This window comes from Anser cygnoides, chromosome 3, assembly GCF_040182565.1.
Source record: "Anser cygnoides isolate HZ-2024a breed goose chromosome 3, Taihu_goose_T2T_genome, whole genome shotgun sequence".
NCBI classification, from domain to species: domain Eukaryota; kingdom Metazoa; phylum Chordata; class Aves; order Anseriformes; family Anatidae; genus Anser; species Anser cygnoides.
In genome coordinates this window covers 115263157-115279455 of record NC_089875.1, presented here as the reverse complement: position 1 = coordinate 115279455, position 16299 = coordinate 115263157, and the positions used below count along the sequence as shown (strand labels likewise).

Below are 16299 nucleotides of genomic sequence, written 5' to 3'. Positions count from 1 at the left end.
CGAATTGCGAGGCTTTTAGTAATCTGCACGGGCTGTTCAACCCGAGCCGCGAAGCCTAAACTAAAACGTTTAACAACTGCGGTCAAACTCTTAAACACACGTGTAGATGTGCTCTGTACGAAGCCGGGATAATTTCAATGTGCGTGAGGTTATTTCTGTTAATGTGCATAGCAGATAGTGCCCCCAAAGATCCAGATGAGCTGTTCCACTGCAGTGGTATTTTGAGGCTAGCTATATTTGGCTCATCTTTCTTCCACATCCAACTTTACAGCGGCTGGATGACGCCCTAATGAAACATCAAAGAAGCCAAGAACGGTTGTACTTAACCACGTATTCAAAGCCATGTCCAGTGAATCGCCGAGCTCCTGCCCTGAGACAGAGCAATTCTGACACAGGGCAAAAGCGGCTTTCATCTTTCAGACATCGCAGCTGCTGTGCACTGCAAATTCCAACTTCCACCACAAAAAAAAAAGGCAAAAAGCTGTTTAGCAGCGTTTTGAGATAAAGCTTTGAGTTAGTTTGCTAAATGATCTTGAGCCCTTTTGCTCTTTGCTTAATAGCAAGTTTGGGGAAATAGAGAGATGAAGAAGAAACGGTCTTGCTGAATAAAATCCAAATTCACTTCTAAGAACTTTTCCAAAACGAGAGTGGAAGTACTTTGGAAACTGCTGAGCATTTAAACATTAGCAATAAATTTTGAGATTTGCAAGAGAAAATAGCTGGAATGAAAATAATTTCATCCCTGGCCGGGATGAAAACTGCAGTAACCATTAATGCAATGTTGTTTCTTGTTGACTCGTGACAAAAGTAACCCAATCTGGATGCTGAATCTAGATCTATAAATATATTTATTATAATATAACAAGAACTTAACAGTAAACATAAACTATATACAATACCATTACAGATAACCCTGTTTTTAATATTATTCACAGAAATAGCCAGTTTTGTTCCAGTGTGAGAAATGAAGAAATAAGCTAAATTGGAAATGTTGAATGTGTTTAGGTCTTGCTGACAGGTAGCACCTCCTTTGGAGGCAGACACACACCAACACTAAAATTAGTCCTGCCCCAGGCAGTTAGAAACTTGTGCTCCAATCGTTAGGTTCACACTTGCACCCTGTTTGACATAAATACTTTAAATGACATACTAGTATATAATTTTTGTTGTGCTTATTATTTTTTTAAAGAATAAATAAAACAACTGCATAACAAAGGCTGGAACCTCACTGTCAAAATGAGAGACTTGAGTCACCGTAGACCTTGACTCAGCTGACTTGAGCACTTTTTTTCTTTAAATACTGCAAGATACAAATTTCATTTTTTTTTAAATTTTATTTTATAAACGATTATTAATAAAATAAGATGATTAGCTAACATCTGCATTGATTTCCCCAAAGCTGTAGGCAGACCTCCCTCAGTATAAAAAGGCGAACGTATTTGGTATGAAATTCAACCAGATATTGACTGTAGGATCTCACCCACACCCTGTAGAGGACCTGCTGCTTGAATTACCGGCATGGCGTTTGGAGTTGGAGTCTGCAAAGGCAAGAATGGCAACTTTTTTCCCTCTACTTGGAAAGAAATCAGGCAATCCTTAGCTTGGGGTTACTTCCTATTTCTTAATCTTAAGAATCTTTCCCCTGCCCCCTCTGTGTTTCCCACTCCATCTTCCATTTGATCCTTTTATGTATAAATTTATAAAGAATTTCCACATCACAATGCTCTCTGGATAGACAATATTTTAATATATATAAAAATATAACCCCTGTGCTGTGCATATACTTACAACTCTACATAGTAATCATTTTATGTCTCTTATACTGGGCTTAAGTCTATGCATTTTTCTACCATGGGATTTAAACTTGTGTGTTTAAAATCTGTAAATAAGGTAAGATTTCCACACCTATGGGGAAACTTTAAAAAAAAAAAAATCTTCTCAGACTTTACATAAAAGGAACCGATAGTGGCATATGTCCCAACGTAAGGAATTTTGGTTGAGAGCCAAAACTGAGTGCGTAGCCACAGCTGGAGGCATCTGCTCCTCCGCTTGTTGAAAACGTGGGAATCCCACACTACACTGCCACAATGCCACCATCCCAATCCGCAGAACCGAAGTGCCGTTCAATCGGGAGGACGCCTCCGGATTGGAAACCATTTTCATTTCGTGTTCTAGGGATCGAGCACTGTCAGGTTTGCTCGTCAGCAGGAACCGGGAGGAAATGCTAGAAGCCCCGCCACCAACAGATGCGTGCGTGCCCACACAAGTATCGCCGGGAGCAGAAATTCATACAGCCCAACAGACCTTTGTTTTCCTCGTATTACATGGAATTGTGTTACCAATGGCTCCTCTTCTCCCCAGCCCCCGCCTCTTCCCCCCTTCTGGGCTCTGCTCTAGAGAACTGAAATATTCGTTTGATCTGATGGAAGACTGACATCAATGTAAGCCATCTGTCACACAAGATTTCTCTCAGTCATTGGTATTGAAAAGCGTGTATTTGTTAAAAACAAATGTAGGAATCAAAGTGGTAAGGACACTTTGACCTTTTAAATAGATTGATGCCTAAAGTGTAATAGTAAAACTAATCTGCACGGTTATTTTAAGAATCAAGCTTGAGCTCTAGAAGTAAAATGCAGATTTTTTTTTTTCCTCTCTTCCCCAGCTTAAAAAATATGTGAAATTCTATTGCACCTGGGTTGACCAAAAGCCGACGTCCAGAACAAGTGCCACTATAACATCTAGTGACACACTTGTAGTATTGTTACAATATCTTACATAGCACGGAGCTCTCTGCTCCTCGTTCACCAAAAGGTGAGGATGATTTTTCTACATTCAATGTAGACACTATTCAAGACTTTAGAGCAATATGTTCACTGGCTGGCTGTCTTTGCTGCTTTTGTGATTAGTAGTAGTGTTCTCCTTGCCTGCTCTCAACAGGTACAAACAGTTCTCCATCCGACTCCTCGGTCGCGTCAGCCGCTCTGAATGTACTTCTTGATTACTACGCAGCCATGTCGAAAAACAGGGCATGGCATATTTGGTAGAAGTGTCCAGGTATTTGTTTTAGGGTCGTAGGCTTCCATGTTGCCCAGGGCAGGTCCTTCGCTGCTAACAATTCCACCGGTGGCGTAAATTTTTCCGTCGAGAACCACAGCGCTGTATTTTTTAATAAAGAAAGTTTTAGTTAGTGGGCTTGCCAAACAATCCTCTTTTTATGCTTAAAAAAAAAAATCCTGCATATTTCATAATAAGGGATATACTATGAATACATTTCTTATTTATATAAACCTCTCTGGGCACTCCTTTGCCTTCTCCCTTTCCCTCCCCACAATTAATCCTCTTCACCGTCCTCCCAGGTAGGTTAAATGTCTGTCATTTGAACAGCAGCAACGAACAGGACAAAGTTTCTCCAGCCCCCATCTGGACTCTGCAGCAAAGGTACCAGGACGTGGTTCCCATAACACTGTGCATACACACACCAAAAGCGATCACAGCTATTCCTCAAGGTCCCTGCCTCCTTGGGCAGCGTAAAATAAATCCTTGCTTCAATTACTCCTCTGGTAAGCAATGAATGCTGCAAAAGGGTCAGGGGAAAACCCTCCCCAGATGCTCTTTTGCTCCTTCCCCAACCGCTGTCAGGCAGGAGGTGCTGGTGCTTTGTCCTCCTCGCCCAAGGGTTTACCCTTTGCTGGTTTTTCCCCCTGCTGGGCTGGGAAGCGAGGGGCAGGAGGGGTGCTGTTGTGTGGGAGAAAGGGACGTGGGGGAACGTGTCTGAGCAGTGCTTGGGGATGTGCACCTCTAATCTCATGTCTAAAGAAAACAAAAACCTTACTGCATGCTCAAAATGAAAGTATTCAACCTCAGAAATCTCTTGCAAATCGAGGATAAGGAGGCTGGGGCTAATCCAGGGGTCTGTAAGATGTTGGTAGTAGGGAAGAGACAGAGGTGTGAAAGGTATTTGGAAGAAACTTGCCGTTCAGCCTGATCTTCAGTGCCTTGTTCTGGTGCTGACTTCCCAAAGGGCAGGGGCAGGTCCCAAAAGGCCACTGAAATTGGGCTGTGGAGAGGAAGATCTTAGACTGAAAGGGGATGTAGGGAGAGCATCTCCTGTAAGCTGCTGCTGACGTTTAAAGATCCTGTAAAGCAGGATGGGGCTGGTGGTGGTTGGTGTCTGGAGGGGGGAAATCCTTTCTAGGAACAGAGTGGGGTTTGGAAGGAAAAGGGAGGACCTGAAATATGTACATGCAAGGAGAAAGAGAGCGAGAAGAAGATGAGAAATGAATTGCCTCAAAGAAGGTGGCCTAGATCAAAGTAGATGGAGAAGAGTAGTAAGCCTTTCAGGCTTGGTTAAAGCAAATTTATGTCTTGTGGCTAATTTTGGAGCAGCAGGAGGAAGAGGAATGAGAAGTGACAAAGGCAAAAGACAGAGAGCCCTAGAAGACCCTGGATGAACCGAGACTCAAATGGCACGGAAAAAGCTGCATTTCTGAAGAACACAAAGCTCTGATGTCCTTGCGAAGAAGCGGAGCCGTAGGTTAAAAATAAACCCACAATGACAACAGCGAGGACTCAAATAAGCCTAGTCCCTGGATACCACCAGGAAATGGGAAATAATGAGAATCTTGTCAAAATAACTGTTAATCTGAAAGGAGGAGGAGGGCAAGAGAGACTTGAAGCACTTGATTAGACCCTATCCACAAATCAGCAGGGCTGGATGATACATAGCCCAAGGTCTTAAGGGAGTTTGCTAATGAACTTACTGAACCACTGGTAATTATTTTTGAAACGTCAGGGAGAAATTGGGAAGAACGAGGACTTGAGGAAAACAAGTGTCATCCTGAAAGATGGCTCCGAAGGAGCACGAAGCCGTTTCTGAAGGAGCCGGAGCTGGAGCCGGAGGGGCCCACACCAGGCCTCGCATCCTTCACAGGATAAGCAGGACGAGCTGCCCGGTAAATCAGGCACACGTGTGTTTATCGGCATGGGTTTTGTCCCAGCAATGCTACTGGTGCCCGTGTGCTGCACGGGGAGGGCTTCGTGTGGTGGTGTGGCTGTCGGGAGTTGCCTCGCGAGGCCTGGAGCAAGCGACCGGCCCAAACGGAGCCTTCAGCGCAGGGGGCGCCCCGGCGTGATGATTATCAATTAAAAACTACGCCAGAGCAGGGTGTTAATAACCTCTGGGCCCCTCTGAAGGGTCTCTCGAGTTTACACGGGCTAGAAATCAGCCTCTTGGCAATGAAGTGGGCTGCTGGTATTGAAATGGCTGCAGTGAGCTGCGCTGCAACATAAATGAAACCAGATGACTTGTTCAGGTTTCGGGCTAAGATATTTATAGGGGGGAACCCAACTCTGTCTTGAAACAAGTTAGTATTTAGAAGCAAGACAGGCTGGGATTTGTAGCCAGCATGGCATGGGGAGGATGCTCTGACGCCCTGAGAGCAGCAGGCTGTGAACTTGGAAATGGGGCTGCAGGGTAGAGGTTCCCGTTTGTGCTCTGCTTTCTTCTCTTAACAGCGAGGCCGAAGGAGATGGCAGCTTATTTTAATCTGGGTATGGTTTGGGATGTGCTGTATGGAAGTGGTCCCGTGTCAGAGATGGCCTGCGGTGCAGCTTTGCTGCCTTGGCTCTCTGAAGAAACGCTCATCAGTCCTTACAATGCTACCCCTCAACAGAACTGGAGGAAAAAAACAATGAATGGATGAATTTAGCAACTTTGTTCAGTTAAGCAAGAAAACCAAACACACACTGGAACAAAGAAAACAAAGATCTGGCTGCAGAATTGTAAATAAGGGGAAATTACAGGAAATGTCAACCTGGAGCCCGGGGCCATTTTCATCAGTGTCGATGAATACAGCCCCAGTGCCCATGAGCAGCCTGAGCTAATTTTAATCTACCGGCAGATACGCTGGCATAGGTGACAGCACTAGACACCACACAGACGATGACCTTTGTGGCCATGTCACTGTCACACTGAGCCTGTTTTGTTCTTACTGCTTGTTGGCTCAGGAGGGAGCACTGGACCTGGACGGAGGAAGGAGATGGACAGAGGGAGGACCATGTCCAGAGGCCTTTCCAGCTCTGGTGCCAATGCCACCAGCCCCTGCTGGCTGGCTGTGCGCCGCCTAGCTGAAGTCTGGCCCTAAGTGCCCTGTATTTCCTTAGGCATCTACTGGCAGGGATCTACACAGGGACGTGGGTGCTTTACAGGTATCTGTGCAGCATCTCAGCTGCCCCCATTTCTTCTTGTAAAGCCTCCTCTGGTGTGTTCAGCCACAGCTGCTCCAAGCCGGAGCTGCTGCCACCTTAGAGCAGCCAAGCACACCCCCCTGGTGTCCTCCTCAGCCCGTATCCTGGATTTGGGGTTGCAGTGGGTGGACAAATGCTGCCCTTGTTCTCCAGCACCTGGGCTACGGCGCTGAAATAAATTCCTGACCAGCAGCTGAGAGAAGCAGCTCCACCTTGTAGCCTCTCGGAACGGTGCTAATGCATCGGGGAAGAAGCGGATGCTGAATTCCACCCTCTGAAAGACTGTATGAATTTTAAATGGTGATTAGAGTAGCTTCTGCCCTCTCCGAACACAATTGCCATAGATAAGATTGGCATAACACTTAGCTCGTGAGTCATGCCCGGGGTTAAGAAAAACAGTGAGCTCCTCCTGCTGTCAAGAAACAGGCAGTTCTGAGAGTGCAGCCGGTACTTACGTGCGCAGGGGACATGGAGATATTCAGGCATCTCCAGGGCTGAAGTGGGAGGTAGGTACTTAAGATCAATTAGGAATTTAGTCCTAGATTGCTGCTACTTTGCAATATTAGGACAATCACTGTTAATTTCTGGGACCTTAGGGAACAGGAAACTCAAGTGGGCTCGAAAACCCTAAGGAAAGTGAGTGGAAAGGCGAGCACTCATTGCTCTCTTCATTACTGTGACAATATTTCTTTTCTCCCCTCCCTTCCATCCCATCGGCTGTAAAAACATCGTTACCAAGGCTGACGTACAAAGAAAGAAATAATTACAATAATTAGGATGCAAGTTTATTGCTCGGTGCCATTAATCCTGAGAGATAAAATGATTACAGGCTGTCAGAACCTGGGAAGGAGCGGAGCCTCGCGCCACAAAACCTCCCCGTGGAAGACGCAGCCCCCCGGCAGCTCGGGGACAGTGACCTCCCCAGCTCCAGAGCACCCAGACCCGCACCACCCGGCAGCACGCCCCGGGTGAAGGTGACCGTCATCAAAACGGAGGTCGCTCTGTGCACTCCTTCCAGGGAAACGTTTCAGCATTTTGCAGCTGATTACCCTGCTCTCTGCTCCCCGGGGAATAGGGTAGAGCCTTCACCTGTGGCCCTACAGGCAACTCACCCGAGGTACCGTGGGGTCTGTGATTGCCCAAACCGTGAGCAGCGTCAGCGGGCCGCTCTGTGACCGTCCCCATGACATGGCCACCTCCAGGCCAGTCCTTCTGCTGACCTCCGCCAAGCTACGCATCATGCTCTGAAGAAAATCCCAGTGGTGCTGAGGTGTGGGAAGGGGCTGGTGGGTGCCTGGCTGTTGATGTTTTGGCGTGCTTTTGTAAGCTGGACACCCCCTACATCGCTTCTCCACAGACACCTTCCAGTCCTTCCCCAGGTTGAGCGCACAGGTGGCAGAGATGATCCCTGTCTGACAGCTGCCCGTTAAACATCTCGATGGACAAAGCAGATCGTTGACTTTGGGTTGCTTTTTCATCAATTTATTTAACCACGTGAGACCAACAACCTTCCTGTCTGCTTCATGGCATCTCAGCAAGCCCTGCCCTAACCATGCTCGGGCTCCGGCGTGGAGCCTCAGCACACAGGAGCTAGCGGTGATCGGCTGCTGTTGGCTTGGTGGCCACCTTCCCCTCTAGAGCGTTATGGGCCTTCTGCTTTTCACTCAACACCATCGTCTAGCAGAAGGCTTCTGGTGGGCAGTAAACTGGAAGCAGCCCGAAGCAGAGGATGTCAAACAGAGGATGTTTGAGAGGCGAGTGCCTGGGAGCTCCTGCTCCAGCACGTCTCCGCATGGCTGCATCGGCGCCACGACAGCACCGAACAGAGGGAGCACCAGCAAAGTTTGCTTATTATTATTCTTGTAAAATTTCCTGCTTAGTCCTAAAGATCACATCAGCCTTATCAGGAAAAGTGAGAAAAGACAAAAAAAAAAAAATAAAAAATCCTGTTTTGTAACGTCTGGGGTTGTGAAAGAGATCTGAAATGGCTGAATTAGCATGTTGTTTTGATTCACAAAACCCTAATATGTTCTGGGGCTACAAACAAAGCTCCTCTCCCGCCTCACTCGTGCCTGTGTGCACACAGACTCACTAGTTTACTTGGAGCCGGTCCAAAAAGTTTATTAAACATTATCAGTTCATTAGACGTAAAATTTGCTTAGAAGAAGAAAGAAAAAAAATGCTAACACCTTGCATTTATTAGTGGATGGGTTTCTTTCTTGCCCTAAGGCTTCAGAAGGGTTTCACTGCAAACATAACCGAAGGATGCTCCTGAACTGGACGGGGTAAGCGCTCGGAGAAGAAAAGCCTGCAGGGTGCTGGCTCGCCAGAGCAGCTCTTGCTTCGTCCAGGGACCTTCCCACGAAACCTGCCTGTGGATTTGCGAGGTGGAAGCGAGAAGAAGAGCCGCGGTCTCTGCGAGTGGGGGCAGCCAGGACGCCAAGGCGGCGTCCCAGGGTCGGTGGCTGTGCTGCTGGGGCTGTTTGTGGCCAGGCTGGCACCAGGCTGCGATGTTTGGGAAGGCTCCCGCGCGGGTGGCCGCATTGTGCTGCCAGAGGTGTCGTCTTCACAATTAGATGGATAAATGAGGGTCCAGATTAGTCATGGTCAATTAGGAGGCGATCATGCCACTTCTTGGAGCTGGATTATTAGTGTGGGTGTTTTGGCCAAGCTCCAGTTACGCTCTCCCATACTCCGCGAGCGCTTTCTAACGATCCAAAACCATCGCGTGGCATCGTTACTTGTTGCTGAAAACCAGCAATGTTTTATTCCTAAGTCCGCCGCACATCAGTAATGGCTTGAGTGCTCTGCATGTATCAGTTACGCTTACACGCACGCAGAAATTCTTCATGCCGTGAACTGCTGCAGAAATTATTGCTATTAGCCTGGGGCTGCAGTTCTCATCAGCTGTCTATTGAGCACAGTCCCGGCCACACATCTCCTGCAGATATGTTGGAAGATTTAGGTTTTTCCCTTCTGGACCACCAAGACTTCCAGCTGCAAATGCTGCGTGCTTACAGCGGTGGGCTGGAGAAACGCGCGGCCGCTGGGGAGCTTCACCTGGGAACTGCTGTCCAGACAAGCTGGGCTCTCACCCCTTCCAGCACCCAAAGTTATCACAAACTTTCTGACAAGGAAACGAAGCAGCTGGGGGAGTCTGCAGCTGGTGCCGTACGTTAGCAGTGCCTGGTGGTTAAGCGCAGGAGTCACCATGCTTCACTGTTCAAGAACAAGAGCTTATTTAAAAAGAAGAGGAAAAAAAAATCCACAAACCAACCCTGTTTTTGTTGTGCTGCTCAGTCCGAGCCTAAGTTTTATTAAAGATTTCCATTCGGCAGAACCATCTAATAAATCTTACTGTTTAACAGTCAGAGGAGGAGGAAGAAAATGCTTTTCTGGTGCCTTTTGGGAATTGCTGGTACTAAATTAGCTGCTCTGGAATTATTGCTGGCACCATCACGCTGCTGCTGTACCCCGTGGAGGATCGCTGTAGCACACTTCTGTGTGCACACTGCCTGAATTCCAAGCGAGCAGGATATGGAATTTTTAATCATACGCAGAAACGCATTCTGTATTCTTTTTGCTCCTGGAAAAATAAACCCTTGAAGGGCATTGCAGGAAGGGAGAGCGCCAGCCCGCAAAGGGAGGGCTGCCCAGCGCTGCTGCCAAGCGCAGGGCTTCCAAATCTCCAAATACCCTGCGAGCTGCCAAACTGAGATGGGGCCCGTCGCACACGAGCGCCCGTTTGGCACCATCCCTCAAAGGACTAGTTCTAGGTCGACACAAATTTCTTACTGACTTCCATCAGGCCGGGCTTAATCTGGAAATGGGTGCTCAAGCTGCTCTTGTATTGAGTGCGAGCCGGAGAGCTGAGCCATTTATGTATAGTTTTTCATTAAAGGTAATTTAACTGGATATTAAAACAATTCTGATGGACCTCTATGTTTCCACATGTGCTTTGCAGGGAATATCAAGCGCTTTTCCCTTCCCTGTACTCCGAGCAACCGCACTTAACATGTGGAAGCAGTGCAGCTAAAACCAGAAGTGATGCGGTCAAGATTTTCCCAGCAAATTTGGTATTGAATGATTCCTGTTGAGAGGAGATCGATAGCATGCAGTTAATTTTTAAGTTGTTTATGTTGCTGCTTTTAAATCATGTACTTTGTGATCCATGCTAATGAGTGGAAGGAGGAATTTGTAGCCTCACAGGCTAAGGTCAGAAGGGACCTGTGCGCGTAGTTAATCTGAGTTTGTGTACACGCAGACCACAGACTGTTCCCCAGGCAGCATCTCTCTTGGAAACACATCTAACCTTCTCTTAAAAACACCGTGTTGGTGAGTTCATCTGTCCCTCGCTGGTTCGCTGTTTAATTATCCTTGCTGTCAGGGAAGTGCCTCACTTCAAGGCTGAGATGCTCAACTTCACTTTCCAGCCCTTGCAACCTTGGTTTGCCAAACCAAAAGCTCATCCATTTGCTCCCAGTGATCAAGTCACCTCTCAACCTTTCTTCGACAAACTCCTTAAAATTCATGTCAGAGATTTTTTTTTATTTTTTATTTTTTGCAACGCGGGGTCATTCTTGCAGCTTTCACATGAACTTTGCTGATATTTCCACATGTTGCTGGGCTGACCCGAGTCGTCCCCTCCTGGTGCCAACGCTGCGTGCAGCTGCACTCTCTCCTCCCCACGTGTTTTCACTTCCCTGTTACAGCTCATACGCTATAGCCAATATTGCACTGACAGTATTGGGCAATATAGCCAATATTCCACTGCACTGCAACGAGAGCTCATGTTTGTAGCTCCGAGTGGCCTCCTTTATGTACTCCTCCGAGGGCCTGGCTTTCTAAAGGGAGCACTGGCAGGTGCAGCTGCAGTCGTGCTTCCTAAAGATATTGCTTTGCATTTACAACGCCTCTGCTGGCTTGAGACTGCCCAACGGGGACATGCAGATAACTGCCTACATTGCTCACGCTGTAATACTTTTAACCCCACCAAGTGTTACGCCACCTGCAACCTTTACCAGGGGAGATTTTCTGTTACCTGCATTGTCGGTAGAAATATTAAATAGCATTGAAGAAGAATCAATGCTCGCTACCGATGGCCTTGCTCAATGATACCTTCTCATTAACAACTACATTTTGAGATCTGTCAGTGAAGCAGATTTAATCTCTCTAATGTGTGCCTTGTTAATTCCATATAATACCAGCCAAATACCTGGGAGAGATCGCGCTATATTATACCATCACAGTTGTCTTTAGCAGCCAGGCGTGTTTTATTAAAAAACAAAACAAAGAACCCAACTCCTACCGCCAAAGCAAAAAGTGGGTTTGTTTGACAAAGACCCATTTTCCACAAAAATGCATCGATTGCTGTTCATTATACTATTAGTATGTAGTTATTTGTTGAAGAAATCCCAAATTAACCGCTCTGTTATTTTGCGAAGGACCACCACTAGGCTAAGAGACTACTTAGCCTGATGATGATACTTTGCAAAATTAATTGCTGCACTAAGATTCTGCCTTTCACCTTTTCAAAATATGGGAAACACTTTGGCAGTGCCCTGATCTGTCTGAAATCCCCCGAACTGTAAGAGTTATTAAAAATCAATGTTAGTGGTTCCAACAGCTTCTCAGCCAAGTCCCAGAGCTGCCTGTGCGTAAGATGGCCAGTTTACCTGATTTGAGAATGTAATTCTGACCTTTTCCACATCTCTCCTTGCTGCAAGCCATACCTGCTGTTGGTCCACTCACAGTGTAAGTTGGAACCAAACTTTCTTGCTTCTTTCCAAATGCAGATGAGAAATACCCATCAGATCGTTCTGTTACACTTCAGTACTCCATCAGCAATGGTTTTCTAACTGATTAAAATTATAGATTTCATCCTAACAACAGGTTTAAAGTCCTTTTCTTTTTACTCCTACTGGTCATCAGTACCTCAATGGTTCCCTCAGCTGCTTTTAGCAGCAGCCAACTTTTAACCTATACCTGGTATTTGTTACTGCTAAGCTTCCATTTTTTCCTATTTCCATGCCTATTGCTTTATTTAGTCTCTGTCGCAGCTTTCACATCTCTTTTTGGCCAAAATATTTTTCCTTGAACATGTCCCAGCACATTTAGAAATTTTTGAAATAGTGCCTTTATTTTTGGCATCAAATAGGATGTATTTTACTATTCCTATTTTTGGTGACTATCCCGCTGTAAATGTAGGATTCCATTCCCCTGTGCTGCTTTAGGCTTTGGCAAAAAAATCATTTAAAAGTTTGAAGTTACTTTTTATTATCGGGTGTCGTATTCTGCTTAAGGCAGGCCAGTTTATTGGGATCACCATCACGGTGCTGAAGCAACAGCTAGGACGTATGGCACTGGTTTTAACTCTGCTTGGTCAACCAGAAGGTTTGCTGTTTGTGGGGTGGAAAACAAAGCATCCCTTAGTGTCAGAAATCTTGGGAAGTGGTTGTGTGTGATGCTCGGCTAACATCTCCTGGTTGAAACAAGAATGGGCTTCAGCGGCCAAGAGAGGGCGCTCATTAAATTATTAAAAGGAAGCAAGAAAGGGGGAAAACAAGAAAAACAAACAGCAAAAAGAGAGAAACGGAATGTGCTTTCTTAAAAATATTTTTTTTCTCCTCCACCAAAGCAAAAGACTAACCCCAAGTTGAAACACGGAGGTGATTTTTCAACTGTAGGACAGGTGTGAGAGGAATCCCTGGGCTAAGGAGCGGGCCAAAAGGAGCTGGAGAAGTGGGGTTACTGGTGGTCCTGAGGCAACCCCACTTCTCTGTCCCTGCCTGCAGGGCACAACCCCTCCAGCCCTGGCTTTGCTCAGAGCCTCAAGGCGCTGCTGCTGTGGAAATAAAATACCAAGCCTTCACCAAGCCCAGCCGGGAAGGGGAGATGGGTCCTCTTGTCCCTGCGCAGGGCACGGCTGGCAGCATTCACCAGCCAGCGATGGCTTTTTAGTACGGCACGGCTAGCTCGGCCAGCCCCCAGCATGGGTAGGTGCTCCGCAAAGGGCTGGCGCTAGGTGATGCCTGAAACCAGCCAGCCTTTCTGCTCTCTGTACCAGTAATGCAATACTTTTTTAGAAGGCCTTTAAGTCCTGCCAGTACCCGTGAGGGGTGCCAAGTTTTATTTTTGTCTGCCAGTTTGGGAAGTTTGTTAAACCTGTGACTGGGATCAGGGAAGCGAGCCCAAAAAGCAATCAAAGACACGCAATAAATAATAATTAATATCAGTGTGTGGTGCTTATTCGCTTTTTTTTTTTTTTCCTTTCAAGGCTCTTTTGGCTAGATTAAAAAATCCAGTCCCACATGATGGCAGTCTCTCATACAGCGTTTACTTCTCATCCTCTGGTTACACATGGCAAAGAGAGGAAAACAGGGTGACTGTGCTCTGCTGGGGGAGCCCAGTGCATGGCCCTGCCCTCAGCCCACAGTGCCTGAATATCAGGAGACGCATGAACCACAGTAAGGTGCTAGAAGTACACTTTGGAAAACGTTGCATCCCTAAACACGTAGTTTAAAGGACTTTAAACACGTACTTTAAAACCCCAGATGGTACACAACTCCCTTCCCCTGCCCCTTCGCTATTAGGCAGCATTAGTTTATTTAGCAGCAGAAAATGTTAAGGCACCGGTAATTCAATTTGAATGGTTTTTCTCACCTGCAGAACTGCCTGGAGTGGTTCATGTTGGGACCTGCTTTAATATTGCCTTTCTCTGGGTCATAGATGGTGGTTGCCCGTGCATAAGCTCCTCCAAGAATAAAGATGAACCCATTGAGAGTGACTGCAGGAGCATATTTGTTATCTGTCAATGGAAAGCAACACTGAGATCAGTTTTAGGCTCAGGTTTGGAGACTGTTTTTTATTTATACATTCCCCTTATTTATAGATAAGTCACGTTTCTTCATACCTCCAAGGCTAGGGAAAGAAAAATGAGGAAATCTTTCCTGGTTTTGTTCTTCTCTCTTACGGTTCTCAAAGGCACTTTTAAAGTTCATCAGTCCTTCATCCCCCAGTACACACCCCCCTCTAAACTGGTAAAGTACAATTATCCTCTTGCAGAGCCTAATGGAGTCACCGTGAAAGCACCACTCTTACATATGAAATTAAGATGTCAAGTTGTTTCAGACTTTTGAATTGCTGCAAATTTTAACTCGGATGCTTCCCAACCCTGTGCAGCAGCTAAGTACAGAAGAAACCCACAGTGCAGAGTCCCACTTAATAATATTCAATAGTTGATTCTCTTTTGTATTCTACTTTTGCTTGTGGGAAGGTCACCCACACAATCCAGAAGATTATCTGAGACCTGACTTTTTTTCTCCTTCATCTGTCTCACACATTCACCTGTATTTTTATTTTCAGATGTGTGAAGTACCTCCGAGCAGTCCCGTGTATTGCAATGAACTGCGTGACACCGGGGTTTGAAATTAAGCGAGTGCCTTCTCCTAAGTCACGTTCAAGCAAAGTTTCCAAGGATGCTTTGAAACTTCTCAGTTAGCTGCAACATTATTAGAAATACTAACCATAATTTATTGAATAAAATAATTCTGATTTAATTAGCTGACTTGTCCCGTATGCCGCTATCACGCCATATGCACATTATTAAATATGAGCCAGTTGGGCTGAAATTTCTCATGATGGTGTCTGTCTTAATGCGAAACAGTTTTTTTAATCAACATTTCAGCAAAACCAATCAGTAGTGTCTGGGAACAAAAGACGGGAAAATACATTGCTTGAGTTAAAATATGCCTCACAATTAGTTCTCTAAGAATTAAGTGCCTAAGCCCTTCGGAGCAGACATTTCCTGGGTGGTTATCCTGGTGTTAGTGGACACATATTTTGCCACTTCCTATAAAAATTCTCTGTGCGTAGCTATATGTTAAAGCTTCTCCCAAGTCTGTATTTATGTATCTCAGGGAAGGGTGATCCTCTTGCATTGCCAGAGGAGAATTAGCCTGGACAAAGTGCTGCTGGCCACGTGTAGGGTGTCCGGGGCAGCACACTGGAGAGGAGGGCCACGATCTTTACTTGCGTTGCCCATGGCCTCCATACAGAGTCCAAGGGCTCTATAGGTTCCTCCCCTATCTGTGACTCTACGACTGCATCCTAAGAAAGAAAGAGATGGGCTTAAACCAACCCCAGTGCTTTACTTTTGGCATTCTCTTACCACTTGCCTGGCTGGCACTGTAACTCTGAGGTTCTTTTAAAACCATCTTACTCCATTAAAAAAATGTAACGAGAGATTTAATTTGACAGGAGTTAAGCAAAAGTTGCTGAATGTGTCCAGAAGAGTGGTGATTTCCTTAACTGGGGTTTGAAGTTGTTAAATTAAAAGGGAAATAATGGTTTTGTGGTGTCTGCCTCTGTTCCAGCATGCCTGTGGTGTGGTCTGGCGCAGTCTGGGGGAAATATGGGGCTGCAGCACCCGACGTGAACACAGACAAAACATGTTACAGGTTTAAGATGGACTCCTATTACTCTCAGCATCTACAGGCATATGTCAAAAAACACAGATGTATTAGGAAAATGTCACTGATCCTTGGGAACAGATGGGAAGAAACTAATTCATCCAGAAAATAGAACAAGGAGTATTCAGTTTCTTCTCGGTGCCACTAAGCCACTATAATTCATCAGAAAGACTTATCTGTCCTAACAACTCGTCTCACATCCCTTTCCAAATCAGGCTTGCATATGTGACATTTTTTCCAGTTAAGACACTCATCAGAATTTTTCCATATTTAATTATCACATTTTCCTGTTTCTTTTTTTTTTTTTTCCTTCAACTAGCACTATTTTGCAGAAGAATAAAACTCTCGCATTAAAAAAGAAAAAAAAAAAGAGCTCAGCACTCAACTCCCAAATCTCACAGGGAAATTATTTGGGGCTCCCTCAAGGCAGAAACAGCGACTTCTCAGGAGACTGAATCACTGACTTCACATTCCTTTTTGTCAAAGAAAAAGAGGGAACCCCCTTGGTTATTTTTATAGTGACTTTTTTTTTTCTTTTCAAATAAGCAGTGTGATATTCTTTTTCTTCTTTTTCTTTTCTTTT

General features: G+C 45.7%; 1 protein-coding gene across 6 annotated transcripts in view; it reads right to left on the bottom strand.

Annotated features, from left to right (window-relative positions):
* Positions 1-829: 829 nt before the first annotated feature.
* Positions 830-16299, bottom strand: part of KLHL29 (kelch like family member 29) — a 391351-nt gene continuing 375881 nt past the window's right edge. For 5 of the 6 annotated variants that reach the window (XM_066995012.1, XM_066995013.1, XM_066995014.1 and 2 more), the window contains 2 exons: positions 13909-14053; positions 830-3156 (listed from right to left, as the gene is read on the bottom strand). In XM_066995012.1, coding sequence (XP_066851113.1) covers positions 2973-3156; positions 13909-14053 — 329 coding nt within the window. In that variant the 3' untranslated portion in view covers positions 830-2972. The remainder of the gene's footprint in view (positions 3157-13908; positions 14054-16299) is intronic. The other variant, XM_066995011.1, reaches the window with a different exon arrangement.